At 41.3% G+C, this 21740-nt stretch overlaps 1 protein-coding gene across 1 annotated transcript; it reads left to right on the forward strand.

Moving 5' to 3' along the window:
* Window positions 1-3856: 3856 nt before the first annotated feature.
* Window positions 3857-21413, forward strand: LOC102561231 (homeobox protein CDX-1). Its single transcript, XM_006263662.1, has 3 exons — window positions 3857-4289; window positions 14899-15044; window positions 21159-21413. The coding sequence occupies exons 1-3, from the start codon at window positions 3857-3859 to the stop codon at window positions 21411-21413; spliced, it is 834 nt and encodes a 277-aa protein (XP_006263724.1).
* Window positions 21414-21740: the final 327 nt, after the last annotated feature.

Raw genomic sequence — 21740 nt, forward strand, 5'->3', positions numbered from 1 at the left:
CCAATTCAAGGAGTATTATTATTTATTATATGCCAGTAAAACTTCATCCTACAAACATTCAGAAGAAGCAAAGTGTAAAGGGACAAAGTGAATCATTGAAAAATTTTGAAAGATATTCATGGAAAATAGTTTGCACCTTGCACCCAGCTCTATTATCATGTCTTTATTTAGTATTCTAGAAGACTTTCCTAAAAGAATGATTTAATAAGTACTGTCTAGGCACAATGTTGTCTTCTTCCAGCACAAATGCAAAAGATTTCTCTGCAGAAAAGCATACTGTATTATTAAATAATAAGGGTGAAAGTCAGCTCTCTCTCAGTAGTGTTATGACTGTGTTGAGAATTGTGGTGTTGGTAGAGAGCAGTGATCCAAACATTCCTGAACACTGAGGCTCAGCAGATCAAGATGCAAATTATGTTGCCAAGTCCCATCATGCCTACTATATTTTGGGCCGTTACTGCACTATATTCCTAAGGGTTACAAGGCTGTAATGTTGAACAAACCTAATGAAAGCGGTTTCCAGATTGCTGGAGGGCTAGGACTGGTGGTACTGTAAATGAATTCCACAACAACTGCTACTTCTTCCTGTGGGTGATTTATAGTTACATCTGCATTTGAGGGAGTTTGTGTGTGTGTAGTTTTATAAGGAGAGAAGTTTTAGAACAAATTAGTATTTTGAAAGGTAGGTAACTAAAATAAAATTACTACAATGAATGATAAGTCTTTTCTAATAACCATTTCACTCCAGGTCTGGCAGTTGTTAAGCACCCACAATTATCACACATCAAGTTTGTTTCCATGGTAAGGGTGAATAAAATGTATTGGAAAACTCTATGAAAGGAGTTGTGGGTTTAAATCACAGAGCACAGAGATACTACAGTGATGGACACGTCAAAAAAAAAAAATAAAAAACCAAGAGAGAGAAGTAATTATAAAGAAAGATCAGTATGGATTCATCCTGCTAGTACAGACAAAAATCAAACTGAATTTTAAACATATTCTGTACAGATGAATGACTTCTATGGCGTTGCACTATGCTAGAACACCAAAGAATTTAACATCACAGCTGTAGAATGGCTTCAGTCATCTAATACAAGCAGGTCTGAAATGATGGTCCCAATTCATGCAGCGAGCTCTGACACCAATGTGACATCTCATTGATATGCCTGTCCTCCTGGGTCAGAAGTTGTATCATCACATGATCAGGCAGCTGCCACTTATACACAAGTTGGTGGTCCTTAAAGCATCTGTATTTCATTTACTTCAATTATGTTCATTATTCAAAAGCTTATGTAATTTTATTTTAATTCTGGATTGACTAAGAACAACTATTTAGCGTGTGAAAGGTACTGGTTTGTTTTGATTAGTAAGATGAGCCACAGGGCTGCAAATAATGACTGACTGAACTTACAAGCACATCAGGCACTAAATCCTTGTTTGTGCAAATGCAAGCTTCAGGTTCTGCAAACATTCCCTTGTATTGGTTTAAAAGGACCCTTTCAACCATCATGCCAGTAAAACTGCATCCAGCAAACATTCATGGGAAGCATAGAGCAAAGAGGCAAAGAAAACCACTGGAAAACATTAACAGATATTGATGGAAAAAAAGTCTGCACCTTTTCCCCAGCTTTACTATCATGTCCTAAAACAATTCCCACAAATACAGCTACTAGGCCTAATGTGACCACAACATAAGGATGTTCCTGTCTCAGGAGAGGAAACAGAGTAGTGCTGTCAGGTGTGTGAAGAGACTTCTTCCTTCTGGGAACCAGCATGGGGGGCCTGGTTAAATGGTGTCAAAGTGCAAAAGACCCTTAAAGAAAAAATGCACCTCTGAACAAAGAAAGAGATCATTATACTTTGCACCTGTTTAACAAAAATATCCATTTAACTTGTCAGCTCATTAATAAAGGTGCAGTTAAGTATCACATTATTAGAAGGATTTTCTCAAAATCTGAAATAGGACACAGTTACATGCCAAGACAGTGCCAAGGTGTCTACCTCTTTAAAAAAACTACCCTCTCTCCCTCACTATTGATTATAAGCCCCTTAGAAATTAAAAGTGGAATTTTTATTGCATGTTTTATCTCCATTAATCCCAGCATGATTTGTTCATGTTCATGAACAGGAAGCAGCTACCACTTTTTTCTTAAAGATAAAAAGCTGGATTCTGCTTTACTTTATATATGCTCATGGAGGCATGTCTACACCTACATATTCATGCCAGAGTTTATTGCTCTTTGGCACCAAGTTTACACGTGTACCCAGGACCACAGATTGTTGACCTATGTCAGAGCAGCCCCAGCTGACAGGGAACTGGGGGGAGGGAAGGCATCCTGCCAGCCCAGGACTGCTCCAATGCACCTTGTGCTGCAGAGGGGCTGGGTGGGTCACAAGGATGCTCCACTGCAGGGCTAGCTAACAGGCAGCCCTCACACTGAAGCACCCTTGTACCCCAGCCAGCCACATCAGTGTCTACACATGTAGTACTACGGAGAAAAAAATCTCTGCAACAGGATAGTACTTATATTTACAAGTACTAACCTCCTACAGAGTTTAGTAGTGTCCTGCAGCCTAATAGGGTCGCACATGTAAAGAGAGACATTTACTGCAGAGCTAATTAGTCCACACAACAGTAAACATCTCATGTAGATGTGCCCAGTGAGAGTAAAGGTAGCAGGATCTGACCCCCAAAGAGTATTAAAACTGAATTTGTTCAGGGTCATTACAGATAAGATATTTCCATTTGGCAAACAGTTACAAGGTGGGGGGGCAGGGAATTAACCATTTTGGGGTCCTCAATCAGAACAGACTCTCTTTCAATTAAACTTTAAAGATAATCGCAGAATCCTGATTCATTTTGAAAAGTACTTACCCCCACCAGTACACTCATTAATGCTGAGCCTTCCCCTGTAAGTAGTAGATGCTTGCTATAGGATGGAGACATCTTGTGTGTGCCCTTGATGATGTAAATATAGCTTAAAATTAATAGGGCTGCTGTGGTTTGTAGGTGCTCACCAATATAAAGAAGGGTTGAAGTCAATAGGGCTGCTTGTGTGAGCAAGTGCTTAATCACCCTGAGTCAGAACTGCATAATCTACTTTTTAGTTTTCAGTATGAAAATATTTTTAATATTGAAAATTCTGGCTCTACCAGAACATAAAAATGGCTCTGGAACTGGCAGGTATCAAGTACTAGGCAAACAGAACTTGGAACCTGAATTCAGATTCTGACCGAGCTCCTTGAAGCACAGACCTATATTCTTATATTCCTCTCTTCAGAGTGCTTAGCACAGTATAGGCACAAAAGAAATAAGGAATGATAAGATGAGGTGTGGGGTTTCCTTGATGCTATTTTTCTATATTTTTCAGTGTTGCCATGTAAAATTTCCCTTAGGAACTACTTACTGCTCAACTAACTTATTTTGTTAGCTTTCTAAACCATTACTGGTTGTGTGCGTGTGACATGGCGCCAAAACCAAGGCAGGTCAGAGTGCATTTAAAGAGGATAGGACCAGGATGGCATACATAAAGAATCTGTGAGAAAGGAAGCACCAGAACTAGCAGCAAGGTGGGGTTGCCTGCATGGTCAGCCCTTCATTTGAATGCAAATGTAATTTTGGGGCAGGCAGTTATCTGTGACATCAGGCAGAACCTTAGTAAACTGTTACCACCAGCACCTGGTAACACCATTGTTAATCATGTGTAGTAAAGGGACATCAGGGCTAGCATGAGTCATTTATAGAGCCAGCTAGGACTAGAAAAGAGAGAGAGAAAGAAAGAGGAGGGGGAAGAGATCAAACAACCACTGCAAGGAGCAGGATGTCCTGGCAAGACACAGCCGGGCTATGAGCATCATGTATGTGGGTTATCTCTTGGATAAAGAAGCCAGCATGTATCCGGGATCTGCAAGGTGCAACAATAACAACCTGCCAGTGCAAAACTTTGTCTCTACGCCACCCTACTCAGATTATATGGGATATCATCATGTGCCAAGTATGGACAACCATGGACAAACTTCAGGAACCTGGGGATCTCACTATGGCCCACAAAGAGAGGATTGGAATGCCTATGGGCCCGGACCCTCCAGCACAGTTACTGCTGCACAGATCAATGGCTCCTCTCCTGGGCAGGTTTCCTACAGTTCTACTGATTACAACTCTCTCCATCCTACTGGATCTGGGGTTTTACCTCCTGTAGATACAATTAACACGGAGCAAATCTCTCCCAACCCTCAAAGGCACAGCTCTTATGAATGGATGCGGAAAACGGTGCAATCTACTTCCACAGGTATGTGGGCACTGGGGGTTAGGGAGAATGAGAATCCTGATTTTTCTTACAGATTTTCTTGCTATCCATTAAGTAGTGATTCTACTCCTGCATGATATCTTTGATCACATGGTTTATTACATTGCCATTCCTGATATCTGATATTGGGGCAAAAGAAAAATCAGCTTCTAAAGGAAAAGAAAATGCTCAGTGCACTGAAGTGACCTCACTTGTTATGAAATGTGCAACATCTTGGCTGAATTTCTAAATTGTATGATTTAAATGAGATTTGCCAGTGTATTTCCAGGGGAAAAAAACAACAAAAAATAGCGTTAAAGCCCTGATTTTTACTTTCCTTATTAACTGTCCTCCAGTTTTAAAGTAAGCATGACAAAATGCAAACCAAAATATACATTTAGCACAGATGCCAAAACCAAGGCTTTACACTGAAAATTATTTCTTGAAACCTGAAGATCTTTCTCAGGTAGGATGACAAATTGAAGTTAACTGAGCAAGGATAAGGATCATGCGTCCAGAAAAAAGTCAACACCATAGCTCCTTTTTAAAATATTAATGTTTTAAAAGTGAATAGATAAGGAAAGGTTTGTTTCAGTTGTCTTATCACAGGAAGGAACACTGAAACCCCTAGTTACACAACCAATCAAATACCTTAGCAGGTCAATCTGATTCAGTAAAAAATTGAGTAGGTAAAAGTAATAGGTAACAATAACCATATAACAGGTAAAAATTAATCCCCAAACCCTAGGAAAAGGTTCTGTTTGATGACGGAATGAAACAAGGCAACAAAATTAGCACAGTTTGCCTATTAAATATCCCTAAATCAAAACACAACCATCAGGGGAGAGGAAACAAAACCAAAAGGCTGCCTGGGAAGAACCGAGGCAAAACTGTGTGTGAAAGCAGCATACCCTGTGAGGTGCTGAGTACCCTCTACTCCCATTTTGCCCAGTAGGAATCAAGGGTTCTCAGTACCTGTTTAGTGCTCAAGTCTTTCAGCTACACTGCAGGGGATTTCTTTCTTCCCTTTTCCCAGCCTTTGTCTTTTGCACTCTGTAAACAATGCTTTAAATTTAACCAGGATTTGAATTTCTGAAGGGAAAATAAAACCAAACAATATCCTAAATAATCAAATGGAAGAAATACAGAAAACCCTACATTAAAATGGTGCATCTGATCTTCTAGGGCCAAACTGCAGCAGACCTACCTAGGCTGAATAGTCTTTTTTATCATGTTTAAGACACCTGAACTGAATGGGAGAATTTATGTAGTAGGGGGGGTGAGTGAGGATATTACCATTTTAAGTCCTTAAAACATGAGGTTATGCACCAGGTGTTTTTAAAATCAGTTCCTTCCTGCACATCCAGCACTCTCCAGCTACCAAAGCACAGACCCACACATCTAAAAGAGATGCTATGTCTTCCAAGTAACAATCCATCCTCTTTTAAATGTGAAGAAATGCACATCAAGGATACAGAGCACAAAGATTTGGAGCTCATGAGCCAAATGGCAGAAAACCTCCTCCAAATAAAATGCCCCCCTCCTCCTCCCTGCTTTTCAGCTCTTATCCTCCATTCCTCCTACATTTTCATACCTATCATTTTGGACTACAAACTCTTCCGGGCAGCCTTCATCTCCTAAGCAGATCCCATCTCCTTACCTGCCCATGCAGCCTTCTCACCTGGTGGGCACTGTATTACACGTGTAAAGAACAAGAACCTTGTCACTGCCCACCTAATAGCATGACCTGCGCTCTTTCATACTAGCCCTGACAGCTCTAAGTCTTGCAAGGTGCAGAGCCTGCAGCAGGAAGCACGGGTGTGAAGTGCTCACACCTTTCCATTCTGTACTGCCTGCTCTGATGAGGCCCTCAACTTTTAGGAGCTCAAAAGGAGCTGAAGGTGCTCAGCATCTCATAGGATCAGACCCTACAAAGGTGATTCTTATTCAAATGCCTAAAAGTCAACCAAAGGGGCACTGAATGCCGTGGGAGCCTTTCTACTGACTTAACTGGGTATTGGATCAGGCCTAACAAGAGAAATCCTTCCTTCTGAGCAATAATGTCAAAACAGCAAGTTTTTCCTATTGCCTATTCTCTCTGCTATTGAATTTTTAATTCTGGAAAGCTCAGCTAGCCACAACAGCCATTTCACTAGGGAGGGTGCTGCTCCTAGCCCTCATTCTCTTCAAGCTTCTCATCCTGCTTTTAAAAGGAACAAATTGTTCCCAAGTTTTCCATCAGGATTAAACTTGTTTAACTACCATCCTTAACATCCATAGGTCCTATGCATGTAAGTGTGAGTTCAAGTGAGATACAGGAGAATTTCCCATTTAGTAAGCCAGTTGCAAATTCTTAAATGTTTGCCAGATCATAGTGCACACCATTCTTTAGGAGGAAACCCACTGCAGTTTACACCCTCCGAGCCCTGTACAAATATTAAGTCTGATCCATCACTATTTTGTTTGTTCAGCAAAACTATGATGATTTCAGTAAAAGCTTGCCTATATAAGGACCCCAGAATCAAGCCCATTGTCAAATTAGCTGTCCCAAGTACTGTTGCCCCTTTTTTACAAAGGAAAAAAACTAAAGTTCAAGAGCCAACTTGCCCATGGTCACTCAGCCAGAAGCCAAAATAAATTAGATGAATTGAATACAGTCAATGAATATTAATGCAAGATAATCTTGCAAGTCTACAAGGATTGCTCCCATTAATAATTCCCTTGGAACTCAGCAGAGCTACTTGCATTAGGATTACTCACAGGAGCCGTCATGTCTGTGAATAAGGACTACCGGCAGGAGCCCTAATATGGAACAAATTCTCCACCTACAATGATTTTTACAGTGGGCTTCTCTCACTGTCGTTTTCTGCCCTCTTGACCTGACAAGTGCTGAAGGACAACCTATTACCCATTCTCTATTATTGTCTTATTCCCTGGATGTCTTTCCACCACTGTTCTTCTTTCTTGTTGTTACAATTTGCATGGAAATAAAGAAAAAAAAATTGCAGCTAGTACAATTTTAACAACAATTAAGACCAGGTTCTTAGGTGGGAAAAGGTGAAATCAACTGAATTATTCCAGTTTAAACCAGTGGAAAAGATGCTTCTCAGGATGCAGCATCAGGGACTGGCTTGTCAGTTTGGTGGTGCTACTTTAGTAACGCATTACTTTAGTCCACCATTTTCAGGTTGAAGGATATATTTCCTTTGGTTTATAATCCCCTCTCCTAGGTGCTTTGGGATTGGAGTGCGGTGGGGCCCAGATTTATACCCACTGGCAACATTTGGACTGAGTGCTTGGTCATTGCACTGTTTAAGGGGTTGAACAAACAAAAGAAAGCAAAATATGTTAGGACTTCAGAGAAGGGCTCAGAAGAGACTTCTAGGAGGAAAAATTTTGAGCATTAAACATTCAAGTTTTTTTACCCCAGGATATAGTTGGGGCTATGCCCTTCTCTCTCACAGTTGCCCCTTCCCGCTCCGAAGTTACCACACAAAGGGGCAAAGACAGACAAGGCAACTGTCAACTAGCAAAAGGGCACCTTAAAGCCCTGGCAAAGATCCCAATACATCCTTCAGCTCTCCTCACATTTTCCAAAGAATTCAAAGGGAAAACTGAAGAGAAAATTTTCAGGGGAAACTGAAAAAATGTGGTTTGGACCATACCAAAATTCACCCCATTTGGGTTTCATTGCTACTGACTTCCTGCCCCTGGGGCAGGGGGCCGGACTTGATGATCTCCCAAGGTCCCTCTGGCCCGAACGTCTATTAAATCTACCAGGAAGAGATTGCTCCCTTGTATTTTTGCAGAAGAGACAGAAACGTCACTTTCTGGTTTTGTGAGAAAGCAGCAGTGGTGTTTTCTCACAAACTGAGTTGAAACCATAACAAAACCAAGGCTTTGAGACACTGGTGACAATTCACTTCGCTGGCAGTTTCATTAACAATGTGAATTTAGTCACAGAGCTGTGGGGCAGAAGAGGTGGCTCTTTCTTATCATAAAGTAGAAAAGAGGCACAGGGTTTTATGATGGGATAAGAAAGGGGATGGAAGGAAAGTGATTAAAGGCAGAGCTAGACACTTCCTGTACACAATGACTTCAATATCGTGCTTGTCCAATGACACTGTTATTCTGAAAAGACAGGTCACACGCCGGTTATGACAAGTATCCTACATGTCATGCTCACATCGCTGACGCTTGCCAAAGGACACTGCTTAGCCTTTGAAGAGCACAGCAACTCCATTCCTTGCATCTTTAGAAAGAGAAAAAATGCCATGGGAAGGAACTGCCCTCCTCCTAAAGGCCCATAGTGACCAGGTGCTGAATGCCTACAGGGTATTTGTGGGGATTTCAATTCATCCCTTGTTCTCTTGACTTACAGTCATGAAGGAGGGAGCACATTAGGAGAAATCCCTTTTTCAGCAGTTTACACACTTCTGCTATCCAAAAATCAACATGTTGAGTAGGGGACCCATCCAATCAGCAGTGGAAGGTGAGAAAAGATGGAGAGCAATTCTGCTATGGATCCAGTGGATTTGATGTGGCTTACTTCAGTGTGGTATCTCCAAGTTTATACTAGGAAAACCAAGAACAGAATTGGGCCAGTGAGTTCTGGCACAAAACATCAGAAGAGATCCCGAGTAGAAAAGCCTGGTCAGACAAGCCAACATAACCGGGAGCAAAATCCTGCACTTAGTCACATGACACGTCTCAACTCAAATATTCTGCTTTTTCCCTTTAGGCATGGATCTCCCCAAATATATACAGTGATAATATATTACTAGGGACAAAAGTTATCTTCAGAACAGGGAAAGAATGTTTCACATACTATGCAAACATAGAACATGATCCTAGAAGCATTTATGCATGTAGTTTTACTCATGGGTAGTACTATTCAATTCAAAAGGTCTTCTTTGCAGAGGTTGAGTTACTCACAAGCATATATGCCAGACTGGGCCCATATACTGCTTCTGAAATAAAAGGAAGCTGAATTTTCATTGTAACTATTTCAGAATATCCACTTTGGATTCATTCTGCCCTTTCTATCATTAAATATTAAAGAAACTCCAGGCGTATCTCATTAGAGGAATGTGAAGCAGACTTCTGGATTCTAATCTGAAGATATGCAAAATCAAAACTGTGTCTGTATATGAGTTTTGCAGATTCCCCATTTGTGTGCAATGGATGGATCCGGACACTAACCCCCCCAGTACTGAAGTTATGCACATTTGAACTCTGTAGCTCAGACCCACCAGCAGGCCAGAATTTGTCCTTTATTCTATCATTTATTTCAGGTGCCCTCAGATCAGCACAATTTTCATTCATGTAACTGTGGCTCTCTACAATTAATGTGACACTGCAGCATCTACATAGGTATCTACATGAACATAGATAGATCCAAGATTTTTTTGAGTGATGTTAGCACACATGAGGCAGGAGGACACTCCTGAACAGTTAAGAATGGAGGATGAAAAAGAGGCCAGAGCCAGTTCTAATGCTAATTTATTTTGCTTTGTAAACTAGTTGTGAGGTCTGAGGGTATTTTTTTTCCTTCCCTGAGCTACATTGTCTTAGGTTTTGAGGTCTATCTGTCATACTGAGGCAACAGACCCTTTTAACACTTCTTTTTGCTTTGATATGCAGTCCTGTCTCTTCCTTCTCCCTCTTTTCTTCAGGAGTTATATTGCCGGAAAGGGTGATGATTTTCACAGCAAATAAAGAGGCCTTCTCCTAGCTTTATTGTCTTCAGAAGAAATGCTCTGTGAATTTTATGACCAATGGGAAAGCTGTTCCCTTCCCCCCACTCAACCCTGGCCAGTCACAAAGATTGCTAGAGTAAGTGGGGGTCCCACAGAAGAACTGTTACAAACCCTTTTGCAAGGTGTAGAGTAAGCCATGAATGTCAGGTGAAGCCCATTATTCCATTAGCACTTTCAGATTATCATAATTTGTAAAAATGAATCTTGGGCAAAATTCTCTGTTCTCAAACTGCTTCTCAGAACCAGACAATCCAGGCATTACTGCTTGGAGGGTATATTACAATGTAGGTTAAGACCTTTCCCACCTCTGACTTCTGGTAGCTCCTAGTAAACTTCTGGTAGTTCAACTGAAGAAAAAACAATTTACATAATACAGTCCCTCCAACAGAGAATGTCTTCAGTAAAAACTGGTCCTACAGGCTGGTTACAATGATACCATTCAGGCCAGAATTAGACCAGAGAAAGTCCACTAACAAAAGGCTGAATCCCGAGACATTATTCACCTGAGTAAGGTGAGCAAGATTTGTCTAAAGGATTGAATTTAAAGTTTCTTTTTCACCTTTTAAGTGATAAATCATAATTCTTATCCCCCAGAAGGCTGAGAGAAACCACTGCCATTGAAAAGATTCCAACTAGCTCTAATGAACATTGGATCGAGCCCTAATAAAACAGATTTTTATGCAACTACTGCACACATTTTCTTAGTCCTGGCAGATCTCAGTACTGATAGTTTGGTAGGTATCATTCTGAATGTGTAGGAAAACAACAATATTCAAGCCCAGATCCACCATGTAAGTCAGAATTTCGTTCTTACTTTTTAATTTTTTTGTAAAGCAACCTTCTTAACTAGACTTGAAAACTTCTGCATTTCTTGAAAACAGAACCATACTGTATTATCACAGCTACAATGAAATCAGATAGGTACTTGTATAATAATAAGTAAGTTGGATGGGGAAGTAAGCACTCTTGTTTTGCAAATATACTTAGTTTCTGCTTCAGTTCTGAAAGCAAAGGAAAATTCCTCTCCAGATAATTAAAATCAGAAACTGAAAGGTGTCTCTTTGCCTTACTTCTTGTTTCTGGAGATAAAAGGAGGATCTGATATTTGTTTATGGCTTCTGAATGTGAATAGAGTCCATGATAAGATCACCTTGTAGCTCTTTTGTGTACTTCATCTTAACACCACAATAGAGAGTTTAGGGAAACATTTTAGGCATTTTGTTCCAGGGAATGACCCCAAATTCACATTTAAAGGGGAAAAACCCCTAAGCAAAACACAGGCTAGAGAGATCAAAAGAAGTTAAAAAATATCAAGTAAGGCATTAAAGCACCACAGGTGACCATATGTTAAACAAACAATTTACACTTCCAATAAATGAAAACAAACGTACTGATACCTATGTGGGCTACACTGAATAACCACTCTTGTTCAGGACCTCTTACGTTTTTACCGTAGTATTTTAAAATTAACAGAGCTTCTAACTTGGCTATTGGTATAAGCACAAATAGGTTGATTCTGTTCTTGATACAGTTTGACATTGGTTTTACTGTGTTGACTTCGGTGGAGTTACCATCATTTCAGAGTAGCTGGGAGTTAGAATCCTTTCCAGGGAATGGTACAAATTTGACACACGGTACTGTTAACTTTGTGGGGGAAATATTAATTAAGCACAGCAAATACAAATACAGACAAAAAAATTTTTCCTGGCCAGAAAGAGTTTGGCCTGGCTCCAAACTATACAAATTCAGTGGCTCAAGAAAGCTGAGAGATGCCACTCAAATGCCATTATTAATACTTACAAGGGTATAGGTTGTTGTTGTCTGCCATTATTAATACTTAGTTCTTGCTCAGGGACCCAGCTTGAGAGAATGTGCAGACTAATGGACCAAATATATAAAATATGGAACCTTGTTCTTCAGGCTGGGAAACAGGAAGATCACAGAAAGCATGTCTGACATACTGGTTGGATCAGTGTCATCCATAGCCAGAGGCAGAATATTATCTATTCTCTGCAGTGAACTATTTATTTTTTGCCTGTCATGGAGCGGGGTGCTACAAACACAGGTCAACAAGAAAATCTCTGCTGCAAAGGAATCACATTCTAAAGACCAGCTTGATGGGCCAAAAATTCCCAGTCTGGACAACACTGATTTTCAGATGTTGAAAGAAGGGGAAAAATACATTTCTCATATGCTGCCCCTCTGAGTGGACAGATTTGAGGTGCAAGGGATGGGGGAGTGCTATTCACTCTGGAATCTTTGATTGTATTATTAGGGTCAAACCCTCCCTCTTCTTCCAGAGCTGGGGAAAGCTCTCTCGCAGCAGAACCAGTGAGGACATGCCCCAGAAATAAAGGATAAAGTATTTCAGGAACCTGCTTGATTTGTGGTCCACAGATTTCTGTTCTGTGGGAACTCTTTCAATTCCAAGTCATAGGGGAGTTAAAAGGGGGTGGGAGGAGGGGGAAATGTGGAGCAGGAGTTACCGACCATTCAGCTTCATGGAGAAGAAGAGTGCCAGCTGTGAGACTATGCACCTGAAATTCAGGTATGTTCACAACTGTAAGTGCAAATCAGTTACAGGTTTCCCTCACCAGACACAGGGGTTAGGTTCCTGAAAGTTCCCGTGGTTGGCAAAACCGGCAGGACTGGGGGAGCAGGGGCTGTGGGTGGGGGGTGAAGGGCACCAGCAAGGCTGTGGGAGCACTGAGAGGCATGAGCAGGGCCAGGGGGGCCATGCAGGCTATTTCCAGATTGTACCCCCCTCTTTCTCTGAAGCATGGATACTCAAAACCATGGCTGGCAAAACCGTGGTTGGCGAGGGAAACCTATACATATCTCTCTGCCCTTTCACATGCATCCCCAGCTGGTGCTTACATTAAGATTGTGACCCCATAAAAGAAGACTAGTTACCTCCTTCATCAGTTGTGCACGTTAGTTTGGTAGTTAGTTCTCCCAAAATCATAGAGTTTGGTAGAAGTCTTATCCAATAAGGATAGGAACACCCAATAAGGCCAGGAGGTAGCCCAGATGCAGGCTGTTCTAGATTGCAGGCCGGAGCTGGCCTTCAGAATAATGCAGGACATTACTTTCAAGGGAGCTGTTTGCTTATTAATTTTATTACTATAGCACCTAGAAGACCCAATCATGGCCTGGGACCCACTGTGCTGAGGGCTGTGCAAACAAGAAACAATGATGTTCCCTACCCTGGAAAGTTTACAATTTAAGCATAGGACAAGAGACAACAGAGGGTCACAGTCAGACAGGGGAGTGCAAGAAAGCAATGAGATGCTGCTGGTCAGCATGATGCACAATGGTCCTAGAAAGCCTGTGACCTACCCTTTGTCAACTTTTTAGCAAACCTTGGAGTAAGGGAGGCTCTGACACACCTTTTGTTTAAGCTGGCTGTTAAGGCCTTGCAGACCTTGGCAGATTCTGATCAGAGCTTGCTTTTAAAAAGGTGTAAATTTCTGAAACTGGGAAGCTCTGAATGTCAGCAACAACAAAGAGGAAAGGCAGGTAACAAAGACAGCGTGTGCAGTTTTCCCCCTTTTCACTGCTACCCTGAGAAGTTAGGCAGACAAGATTCTTTGGGTAAATCCAATATCTTTTATTAGACCAACTAATATAGTTGGAAAAAATCTTCTTTGCAAGCTTTTGGGTATGTTTTCTTTCTGGGTCTAAAACGGGTGACAAATTATAATTTATGAGGGAGACAGACTATTGACATTAGTGCAAGGAATTAAAAAAAAACCCAACATTTTCACTGAGGGTGTTTACACCTGAAAGCTTGCAAAGAAGATTTCTTTCTCCTCCCTTTTTGAATATAGTTGGAAAAAATCTTCACCCAAATATTCACCCTTACGTGTTTGTACCTGAAAGCTTGCAAAGAAGATTTCTGCTTTGTAAGCTTTTGGGTACAAATACTCAATGGTGTTTGTACCCAAAAGCTTGCAAAGAAGATCTTTTCCAACTATATTAGTTGGTCTAATAAAAGATACCGGATTTACCCAAAGAACCTTGTCTGCCTGTCCTTAGACCAACACGGCTACAACCAATAGCTCTGAGAACAATAGCCCTCCATCCAGACTTGATGTACTAATGGAATCAGTGAAAGAGACATTGGTACTATGATTTGACACTGACCATTATCCTACATCAAGCATTATTTGTCTCTCATTCTCTCTCTGCTTATTATTACATGAAAAGCCATTGCTTTTTTTTAAATTTCTTGCACTGATGTCCATAGTTTATCTCCCTCATAATTTGTCTCCCTTTTTTAATCCAGGAAGAAAAGAGATACCTATTAAACTAAAATAATAATACTGTGTCTCTAACCCTTACTGCTATTGTTTTCATAACATTAATAGTGCAGGAGATTTTGGAGGACTGCAGCCAGTGAAATACACCCCACCATCCCCCTTTGATATAGGTATCAGCATCTCAATTTTAGAAAGAGGAACTGAGCAGTAAAAATGTTCTGTGGATCATCCATGGTCATGCAGGAAGTCTGTGCTGGAACCAGGAATAAAATCCAGATTTCCTGACTCCCAGTTCTTAACCCCATCTTCCCCTCAAAATGATAATGTAAGGGATGATAAAGAAGTCAGAACATCAGCTTGTCATCTGTTTGTTTAAGAACAAAACTAAATGCTGGTGGCCTAAGTCTCCTGTGCTGTAAATCAAGAACAGCTCTGCTCGTGTCAGTGGTTACCCTGGGGTAGGTGAGAGAAGAATCAGGCACAAAATGTCCAGGAACATTTTTTTTCCAAATTCAAAAGAAAGTGTTTTGTGCTGCTGAAATTAAAAACTCTAGCTCAAAGCCATATGCTTTTTTTTTTCTTTTAAAACAGGTAAAACAAGAACAAGAGAGAAGTACCGGGTGGTTTATACAGATCATCAGAGATTAGAATTAGAGAAGGAATTTCATTACAACAGATACATTACTATCAGGAGGAAGTCTGAACTTGCTGCAAACCTAAGACTTTCCGAGAGACAGGTAGAGTATGGGTCACACATTCAGCATTTCCTATGCATTTATTATTACTGCGCAGGAGACAAGAAAACTGCTTAAAAGCATGACTATCCTAACATCCCTAAGTATGGAGCAGTGCAGCTGGCCTATTGTGACGCAGACCACTGACCTGTTCAGCCGTGTGAGATCTGTTGCATTGTACTTGTCTATAAGATCAGGGACAGAAGTTCAATAAACCGATTTAACCTAAATCAGTTCAGTCTGATACTACATCCATCAGATTTATCTTAAACTGGTTTTAGCCATTTTGAAACCAGTTTATGAGCACTGAATTTCTGTTGTGTTACAGATTTTAACCGATTTCCAAACACTTATACCAGTCCATGTGTAATTTCTGTCCCTAGCCTAATAGGGCATTATTTCTATATTTCACAGTATCACAGCCAAGCTTTACCTGCAATAACAATGGTGCACACACAAGTCCAGATTAGGTACTGGCAGCTGCCAGCATCTTAAGCAAAATGTTGTTTAATTTGCTCCAAGAAAGGATAGCTGAAGGGGTCTTAAAACACCAGCAGATGAGGTTCTTTGGATAGATGTGATAGTTTTTATTAGACCACTAAGTAGTTGGAAAAATTGTTTTTTGCAAGCTTTTGGGCCCAATTTTTTGCAACTATTTAAAAGAACAATTCCTTCCAAATATTTAGTTGGTCTAATAAAAGATATCACATCTACCCAAAGAACCATGTCTGCCTAGGTCTTTAAACCAACATGACTGCAACCAACAACCCTTAAAACACCAGCAGCATCTTGGAGCCTTGTCTACATTGATGGAGCTAAACCAGTGGGAACAGCGGTGGCAATTTTTAGCCAAAAAGCCCAGGGAAAAGTCCTGACCTGACTTCATTCCACAGTTTTGTTATAGATTTAAGTGGGGCCAGGACTTCAACCTAGCAGAAACAGAGCCACTGACTCCATCTGACAAATGCATGTACATTAAGAAAAATACTTACATGTCCCTCCAGTTCCCCTTCACATTTACTGGAGGACTCTGTCCCCATTCCATATTTGCCCCATTTCTTTCTCTATTCATGAGGCCCTACAAGACCACCATCCTGTCCAAGACCTGAATACATGTTGCTCTGGAACCCATCAATGTCACACTCCTCAATCAGCTAATTGCAATGTCTGTACATTGCTCCTGCAGCACTCACAGCCTGTGCGCCTCCTCCTCCTCCTCTCAAAGGGCCTGGGCACATGGCCTCTGGCTCTAAAACACTTCCAAGCCCAGCTGGCCCCGGAAGCAAGCAAGTGAGATAAGAAGTCAAGCTGGATCTCCCACAGAGCAGTACAAATAATTATTTCATGGTTAGCATTTGTTCTGTACCGTGGTATGTGGGGGGTTCCTTCAATCAATGCACTGAACACAGGCAGTGGAATAAAAATTGATGAGTATTATTGATGGAGATCAATGGATAATTCCCACTGGATTATATCATTAGCAATTTCCACTTTTGTTGTTTGCATGCTATGCAGCCATGCCACAATTTTCTCAAGTATGATTCAAAATTATTCCCTGAATAACATGCCTAATTCTCCAATCATATGCACTTTTTAGAGTTAAAAGTATAAAACGCCACCAAATTGGAAATGTAGCATTTTATCTCTAGGATGAACTCCCTTCCTCTGGGTACAAATGACAAACAAGGTGTAAGGAAATGGAGAAACGGACCCAAGTGTCAAAAATATTTCTTGATCTTCAGCAAAGAGTTCATTGCAAGTGGTTGATTATTGACCAGTCAGGTTTTTTTTAACTGGTTAGTAGGTCAAATGATATACGTATTATCTCTTATTGTCTTAATTGAACTCCTGGTATCTGCATTTTATTATGCTCTTGACTATACACTTAAGATTTGCTTCTGTGAAAATTCTGCAATATTCACTTGCAACTCACTGATCTGATGATCATTCATGCAAATGAAACTTTTTATGATAACAGTTGAAGAAAGCTATTTGACACAATCTTCAATTTCTAAAAGAAATTTGTTCAAATATCATGGCAATGTCTTTGCAGTATTTGCCTTGCTCTCATAGATCAACTATACCCCTGTGCCCAAAATCAGAATAACATCCATGCATCACTTAAAACAGTGGTTCTCCAACTTTTTAGATATAAGGCACCCTTTGTATCAAAAGTATCAAGACACCCCATCAGAAAATGCCAGCTCTTAGTTTTCAGTTGTTTTTTGAAAAACAGAGCAATTCTTCTATTGCAAAAAATTCAGAAAGACCAGAATAGGTCCGGATGTTTTTAACACTATTGATTCCTACTTTAAATCTCTGGGTTTAGCTTGTGTATCTTATGTATTTTATGTATGCACACCTAACAGTGCTAACAACTATGTATCACTCCACAATATCCTTGAAAGAATCTCAAGGCACCCTGGTTGAGAATCACTGACTTAAGCCATTACTAGCAGAGCGAGACACAGGCATAAGTGAACTGGGCAGCCGCCCAGGGCCCAGACAGAAAGGGGGCCTAAAAATGGTAATTTTATTATTATTATCATTATCTCTAGTGAAGGGGGGACAGGTACTAAAAGGTCGCCCAGGGCTGCCAGGAGTCTGGGTACAATGCTGATTACTAGGCAAACTCAGGCTTACATGGCACCTAAATGATGCATAGGATTTCAGCCTACTTCAGTACCTATACAACTTTTACTAGACTTCCATAGTTCCATTAATGAAGAAGATTAATTACTTAGCTCAGGGTGAGTTCACTAACTGTTTCAAAGTGCTGAACAGGAAGCAGGAGAGAATGTTCTCCAGATAATGTAAATGAAAAATGTTTCATATCAACTCAAAACTGAAAAATATTTCCAGAACTTTAAACAGTGAGTGTTGATCTGTTCAAAAGATCTGTGGTTTGAAATAAATCTGTGCATGTTTGATGCAGTAATCCATTGAGAGGGCCTCATTCTAATCTGAAAATATTGCCATGTACCTTGACAAACAATGTGAATAGATACACAAATTCAGTCATAAACCATTTGAATTATTTGTGCCCCTCTACATGTGCAGGTAAAGGTGCTTTGGGGTCAAAGCATGATCCACAAAATCATGCTTCCTGTCACATCATGTGCATGGCAGGAGGTGTGATTGTGGGACTGTGCATTAGATCTCATCACATCTTATCACTGGTGCAGGAATCATGATCCCGGGCTTCCCCAGAACTGGCTCCTGTGACTTCAAGCCCCACACCTGACAGGACTCACAATGGGGACAATGTTCTCTGTGCTGCCCCCACGGTGAGCCCCACAGCTGATGTGGTCTACAGGGCTTGCAGCGGAGGCTGCAGGGAGAATGCTGCCACTTCTGTGAGCCCCACAGCTGAGGATGCAGCCACCACTGTGAGCCTTGTCAGTGCAGGGCTAGAAGGGAGTGATGCACCCCTGTGGCTGACAGTCCCCCACTTGATGGGGCTCCCAGCTACAGGGGAGCACTAGGCCACACGTTCAAATAATGACATGATTAGAATAAGCTACAGAGTTACTACACATTTTTGTGGAATAACCCTGTAGCTTATTGCTTGTTTTATCATGCCATTAATTGGCTGAAGGTGTAACTGCATCACAACTTGAGGCGTGATTACGCAGTTAATTGTGCCTGGACTGTAACATGTAGAGGGGGCCTAAGTTTCATATTTTAACTTTCTTTATACAAAATACTTGTATATACTCCTTTAACTATACCAGTAGGGTTAACTACCTCTCCCAACCCCACTGCCAGGATGGATTTCTCATACTGATGCAGTTTATCTCCATATGAAATACAATGTTATATTGGTATATGACCACTTTATACTAAAATAACTTCATCCACATTGAGGATTGTACCAGGTATAACTATATCAGTAAAAAACAAACAAAAGGAAGAAAACCCCCAAAAAACTCTTAACCATCTTAGTTATGCCCGTAGATTAGAGTTAGTAATTGCATGGATGATACTTGGGTCAGTCTCAGTACCAACTAGAAGCACATGCATAGATGGTACCAGATAGAGTAAGATTTTGTGGTTCTGGCAGAGTAAATAGACATAATTGATGGGGCAGGGAAATGCCAGAGATACTGGGAGATATGGGTCCACTTATTTCTCCAAAAGTATCTGCATAGCATAGATGGCAGGAGAAGTTCTTTAGTGAAAATGTAAAGTTAAGACAAATAAAGGTGTGTGACTGATTGAAGATCCCACTAACGGTGCACAGTTATGATTAACCATGGTTTTCCATGGCCATGCATCAGCCCAGCACCTGCCATTTTTCCCATAAGCCTTTTGTCTTGCCAACCAGAGTTTTGCCAGCCATGGGAACTTTCAGGAACCTAACCTCAGCAGTTGGCAAGGGAAACCTGTATATGTATAGCAACATTTTACCTAGGGGGGGTCCCAGAATACTTCATGAATGTTACAAGATCCGTATTTGAGCCACCACTAAAATGCAGCCACTGCTGAATTGAAACAAAAGAGTTATCTCATTGGACACAGCAACACTACGGAATGCACTGTTGGGACAAAAAAAAATTAAGCATGCTATGACTAATCAAATTAACCTATGGGAAACCTAGAAGGCAAAATGCAAGCCTGTTGTTACAGGGGCTGACTACAGACAGTCAAAAAGCCTGAGGCTGAATTGATTCAGTCTTTGTAGGTTAGTCTAAGCTATGCGGATTAAATTGAAACAGGAGTGAACAGATATTTACTTTTGATTCAGGAAATGCAGCCATATGCCTGCAGTGGCCCAGGCCAGAAGCTGGGGATGGTGCTAGACCACAGCTCTCTGGCTATGTGTTCACTTCCTCTTGCTGCTGCTCCTGAGGCCTTTGGGATTTGCAATCCACAATTACAGCAGCAGGACTCTGCAGGGTTGTTCATCACTTCCTCTTCCTACTTCCAGGTGCCCATGGGACTTGTAGTCCACAATTGCAGCCAGCAGTAAGTTTGAGTGGGGGAAGGTGTGTTTATCCCTCCTCCCTAGCACCAGACCCTAGCTGGGGTTTGTTGGGGTTGGGTCATCCCCAGCCAGGCTTGCCCCTTCCCCCACCGCCTTGTCAGCCAGCCCTCACTGCTCCAGCTTCAGAGCAGAGGGGCAGGGCCAGCCCTGCTCTCTGGAGCAGGCAGACAGTCCAGCCCAGCCCAGCCCAGCCCAGCCCAGCCCAGGGCTGGAAAGCATGCTGGGATGCTGAGGGACTCTGATTTCACTTGAACCAGGAAGCGGTCTGGGACAGAAGTTTCATAAGCCTGTTTGACCCAAATCAGTTAAGTCTGATACTACATTCAACCAGGTTTATCTTAAACCAGTTTCAGCCATTTTGAAGCTGGTTTATGTGCACTGAACTTCTGTTCTGTTACAGGTTTAAACCAGTTTCTGATCACTTAAACTGGCTTCTGTGTAACTTATGTCCCTAGCCAGGGAGGCAGAAATAAGGGGAGAAGCTAAAAGTGGAGGGTGGAGAGAGCATTAGAGTGTGGACAAGGAAGTTGTTTGTAGGGCAGCTCAGAAAGAGGGGGGGGAAACAAAGAACAAGGGAGTCAGGCAAAGAAGGAAGGAACATCAGGAGAAGCATAAGAATACATCTGAGAGAGAGACAGTGAATTACATCCTTTTATTGTGCTATAAAAAGTTCTTTTCCTGCCTTTGTTCTAAAGTCATACTTTTGCATATATTTGCATGTACTGAAAAACTGGCACATGGCCATTGGCTCTGGCAGGATTTGGGCTCTGGTAGAATTTGGCCCAACCTGAATTACCACCACATCTCTTTTCAGTGTACAGAAACTCTTACACCACCAATACATTAAAATGTACAAGTATTTACATTAGATTTTGCACTTAGTACCAATACATTAACAGACAAGGATGCCAAAAAATGCCAAAAATCCTGCAATACTAAAAAACTAATTCTATTTAATACATTAAAATGTGTGTTAAAGTTTTTCAGAAAGAAATTGGCTGTTACACAGCTTCCTATTTCCCTCCTAAATGATCAATACCTGTTTGATTTTCACTGTGCTAGTGATTAGGTAACTGCTCAGCCTACATTCTGTTTGCTGTTGACACACCTCTTTCTTTGCTTCTCTGCAGGTAAAAATCTGGTTCCAGAACCGCAGAGCCAAAGAGAGAAAATTAATGAAGAAGAAAATGACTCATTTTGATGGCAGCAATCTCAGCTCTATGCAGAGTGACTCTGGCTCAGTGAGCCCCATGCCCGTTCCTGACCCACAGACTCATTCGGAAATGTCCAATTCTTTATTCCCCCCTCCACCTCCTCCACCTCCTCTTTCCATGAATGGCTTACAGCACAATGGCAACCTTCAACAGGTCGTAGCCTCTCAGTAAGGCTGTTCAAAGAGTTGTTTTATACAGAACATTATAAACAAACAGTACATGGAGCACTACAGTTCAACAGGACAGTTGTAGCTGGCAAAATACCCCAACACCATAATGGAATTGTGCACACAGGCTCCAATTCTCAGGTCTACAGAAGGCAGAAGCAGATGTCAAACACAATGGAACTGTTGTGTGCAAGGGGTCCTGATTGTGGGGGGATCTTGCAAGGGGATGCCAGGGGGCTGTGTCACTAAGCAGGCACTGCCTGGGGTAACACAGGTTGGGAAGAGGTGGGGGAGTTGGATGAGAGACAAGGAAGTGGTCATTTGTTCTGCT

The sequence above is a fragment of the Alligator mississippiensis genome, chromosome 8 (genome assembly GCF_030867095.1).
Source record: "Alligator mississippiensis isolate rAllMis1 chromosome 8, rAllMis1, whole genome shotgun sequence".
NCBI lineage: Eukaryota > Metazoa > Chordata > Crocodylia > Alligatoridae > Alligator > Alligator mississippiensis.

Bases quoted from the DNA above. Each gene is read 5' to 3' on its own strand.
- LOC102561231 (XM_006263662.1), top strand. From the start codon at position 3,857: ATGTATGTGGGTTATCTCTTGGATAAAGAAGCCAGCATGTATCCGGGA. The intron at 4,290-14,898 runs GTATGTGGGCAC...CTTTTAAAACAG, and splicing joins GGTGCAATCTACTTCCACAG to GTAAAACAAGAACAAGAGAG. The intron at 15,045-21,158 runs GTAGAGTATGGG...GCTTCTCTGCAG, and splicing joins TAAGACTTTCCGAGAGACAG to GTAAAAATCTGGTTCCAGAA.